This window comes from Lucilia cuprina, chromosome 6 (assembly GCF_022045245.1).
Source record: "Lucilia cuprina isolate Lc7/37 chromosome 6, ASM2204524v1, whole genome shotgun sequence".
Lineage (NCBI taxonomy): Eukaryota > Metazoa > Arthropoda > Insecta > Diptera > Calliphoridae > Lucilia > Lucilia cuprina.
In genome coordinates this window covers 8473946-8478141 of record NC_060954.1, presented here as the reverse complement: position 1 = coordinate 8478141, position 4196 = coordinate 8473946, and the positions used below count along the sequence as shown (strand labels likewise).

Below are 4196 nucleotides of genomic sequence, written 5' to 3'. Positions count from 1 at the left end.
AGAACTGAACTAGAACTGAACTAGAACTGAACTAGAACTGAACTAGAACTGAACTAGAACTGAACTAGAACGGAACTAGAACTGAACTAGAACTGAAATAGAATTGAACTATAACTGAACTAGAACTAGAAATTAACTACATTTCTTTAGTTGTTTTCAAAGCCCCCTTTGTCCGTTTTTAATTCTTTTGTTTTTTCGTTGCAGCAATTAAACTCTACCTCTTATTGTTATTCTTTGTAAATCTATAGGGAATACAAAAGTCATTAATTTTAGACATACACTTTCCCCAAAAAAATATCTTAACAAAGAGATTGTTAATACACAATTGATTGTGAAATTTTTGCACTGAATTACGTTGTGTTTCACATTTTCCTTCTTAATTTTTTTGGCAACAGCTCATGAATGTGTTTTTTTTAATTAAACTTGATCTGAACGAAGGTGAAATTATTTGAAAATTAGGTTAATGCACTATTTTGTATTTAAACACTTACGAAAAAGAAAACATTATTTATTATTATTAATAGCAATAATTTAAGATAAATACTAAATGATTCCATAATTATAATGAAATTTGTTTTTAACAAATTTCAAACATAAAATTTTGCGACATTTGTAATTATTTTAAGATTTTGTTTAATAATTCTCTTTAACCTATTTTCAAACATGACGCAATATTCAATTTTGTGGTGGAAAAACAATAATTGAAAACATTTATAAAAATTGTGCACATTTTCTATTTAAAATATTTATTTTAATATTTTCTATTTCAAACAATTTGTTTAAGAAAAAATTGCCAAATTGTATAATAAATTATTATATTAAATACAGTATTTAAATAATAAATAGGACAATTTTTGTTATTAATTTTCTTTTCAACAATTAGACTTGGTTAGACATATTGACGTCTCTTTTTTGTTTTTTTTTGTATAATTGCTTATATTTAAGGTAAAAGTACATTTAATTTGTTTTCTTTTGCTATTATGTTATTAATTAAATATATAAGTTTTTCATTTTATAATATTGTTTATTATATCGTTTTCTTTTTATTTACTTTATTTATTAACTCAAACAAATTAACACTTTTATTATTTACTATTTTAATACTTGGCTTATGTAGACAGACGTCTTAATCTTTTTTAATCTTAAAGTAAATATATCATATCAACACCATTTGATAATTTAATATTGAAGTAAAAATAATAAAGATTAGTTATTTTTGAAAAATTATGAATAAAAAATAAATTAGTCAGACATTTTTAAGAAAGTTTTAATAGTAAACATTAAAAAGGAAAATAAGATGAAGACTAGTTGAGTGCAAAGTCTGAAGTAGAAAAGAAAAAGGACAAAACTAGAACAGATCTATAACCGAACTAGAACAGAATTATAAAAGAACTAGAACAGACATAGAACAGAACTAGAACAGAACTAGAACAGAACTAGAACAGAACTAGAACAGAACTAGAACAGAACTAGAACAGAACTAAAACAGAACTAGAACAGAACTAGAACAGAACTAGAACAGAACTAGAACAGAACAGAACTAGAACAGAACTAGAACAGAACTAGAACAGAACTAGAACAGAACTAGAACAGAACTAGAACAGAACTAGAATAGAACTAGAACAGAACTACAACAGAACCAGAGCAAAACACAACAGCGTACTAAAATATAAATGTTATATATGAATAATATTTATAAGTAATCACTTCTTGAAAAACAAATTGAATCATCTTTTCAATAATATCAACTCTTTTATGAAATCTTTCAGATTCCACTGCACATTATCGTTCATATTTTGCGCTTAAATATCGACTTGATCCACATGGACCTCACAGCTATGTCAGTCGACATACACTACTATCACATCATCAATATCTACCGGCTGTTACCGTGGCAGCCCGTCATGATTATCACACTTTACAGCAAAATCCACGCCACCTAACATCGGTGCCTTTACCATACAGTTATCACAGTAGTCGGTATTTCCGTTTGGGTCAAGGCCTTTACGAACAACCTTCCTCTAAAGTTGAGGTAACCGTACAAAATATGAAAAATAAACAAAAGGAAAAAGTTGAAGAAATACTTAAAGAAGCCACCGCTGCGACAGCAGCTGCAAGTGATAATAAAATGGTGGAGGCCACCCCAAAACCGGTTGCCATTAAGAAACCTTTAAAGACCCGCATTTGGGAAGAGATTGTACATTATTATCATGGTTTCCGTTTGCTATTTATCGATATCAATATTTGTCGCAAATTGCTGTGGCGTGTGCTGAATGGCAAAACTTTGACCAGAAGAGAAAATAAGCTTTTGGTGCGCACCACTTCTGATGTGTTCCGCTTGATACCATTCTCGGTATTTATTATAGTTCCTTTTATGGAATTGGCTCTGCCTTTGTTTATAAAATTTTTCCCCGGCATGTTGCCATCGACATTCCAAACTAGCAAGGAAAGGGAGGATAAACTAAAACAGGCTTTGCAAGTGCGTTTGGAAATGGCCAAATTCTTGCAAAAGACTTTGGATGAAATGACCGTGCAGCATAAGGAGCACAAGAGTGAGGAAGCCAAACAGTTTGAATTATTCTTTCAAAAGATCAGGGATCCCAATGAGCAGGTATCCAATGATGACATTATAAAGTTTGCCAAACGCTTTGAAGATGAAATCACATTGGATTCTCTCAGCGGTGAGCAGTTGTCAGCCTTGTGTAGGGTTCTAGAGTTGAATACAGTGGGTACATCGAATCTATTAAGATTCCAATTACGTTTGAAATTACGGTCGTTGGCTGCAGATGATCGTGTCATAGAACGTGAGGGTGTTAATTCCCTGGATTTATGGGAATTACAACAGGCTTGCAAGGCTCGCGGCATGCGTGCCTATGGCCTAACTAAGGAACGTATGCAAAAACAATTGCAAGAATGGATTGACTTATCGCTAAATGAAAAAGTACCTCCCACTTTGCTTTTGCTCTCGAGAGCAATATCTATTTCGGATGATTCCATTACCACCGATAAGCTTAAGGAAACCCTTAGAGTATTACCCGATTCGTTGGCCAATCAAACTAAGGCCGCCATTGGTGAACGTGAAGGCAAAATCGATAACAAAGTCAAACTGGAAATTATCAAAGAGGAAGTGCGCAAAATCCAAGAAGAACGCGAAGAAGAAAGACAAGAAGCCAAAGCTAACGCCCAAAAGGAAGAAATGCTCGACAAGGCTAAACTTATTGAAGATGTCAGTGCTGAGCTTATAGATCGCGCCAAGGATGTAACAGATCAAGTACCACCATTGGAAAGAGTAAAACCCATTGTCTCAACTGTTCTCACTGAAGCCCAAACCGCTAAGGTGGCTGAAACCGCTAAGGCTAAGGATGAAGAAGAGAAATCTATTTCCTCCAAGGATGTAGAACTCTTATCGGAAGCCTTGAAAACTCTCTCCACCGATAAGAAAATGGTCGTCGAAAAGGAAACCATCAAAGATCTCAAAACTGAACTGGAAGAATACAAAGAAGATGTTGAAGAACTACGTGAAGTGCGTCAAGTTGTACAGGAGCCCGTCCATGAAAGTCGTGCCGCCAAAATGCTATTCAAAAAGGTTAATAGCATGATTGGTCAATTGGACAAGGTGCTAACGGATTTGGAAGAAAAACAAAACAAGGTTAAGGCTCAGGATCTTATTGGGGAGGAGCTGACCAAGGAGCAAGAGGAAGCCAAACGTCGTCAACAGGATATTGTGCAAATCGATGAATTGGTGCAGACTATTAAGAAAGTGAGTGGAAGTTTGATTTTAATGAGAATTTATGAAAATAATAAGTTATTGTTTTTCAGTTGAAACAAACGTCAGATGAGTCAAGACTTAAACAAATTGAAAATGTTTTAAGTAAATTGGATGCTGACAAAGATGGTGCCATATCTGTGGATGAAGTGCTTAAGGTAAGTTTTGAAATAAACTAGAAAGAATTATAATCAAAGATTAAATCAAATAGAACTAGAAAAGAACTTAAACAGAACTATAACAGAACTATAACAGAACTAGAACAGAACTAGAACAAAACTAGAACAGAACTAGAACAGAACTAGAACAGAACTAGAACTGGACTAGAACTGTACTAGAACTGAACTAGAACTGAACTAGAACAGAACTAGAACAGAACTAGAACAGAACTAGAACAGAACTAGAACAGAACTAGAACAGAACTAGAACA

At 33.4% G+C, this 4196-nt stretch overlaps 1 protein-coding gene across 1 annotated transcript; it reads left to right on the top strand.

The window, feature by feature from the left end:
• Positions 1-1759: 1759 nt before the first annotated feature.
• Positions 1760-3960, top strand: LOC111688259 (mitochondrial proton/calcium exchanger protein; the record flags this gene model as incomplete). The annotated part of the gene is made up of 2 exons (XM_046955840.1): positions 1760-3760; positions 3820-3960. Coding segments are annotated over 2 exons (2127 nt in total), but the record flags the coding sequence as incomplete, so codon positions are not given.
• Between the last annotated feature and the right edge of the window lie 236 nt (positions 3961-4196).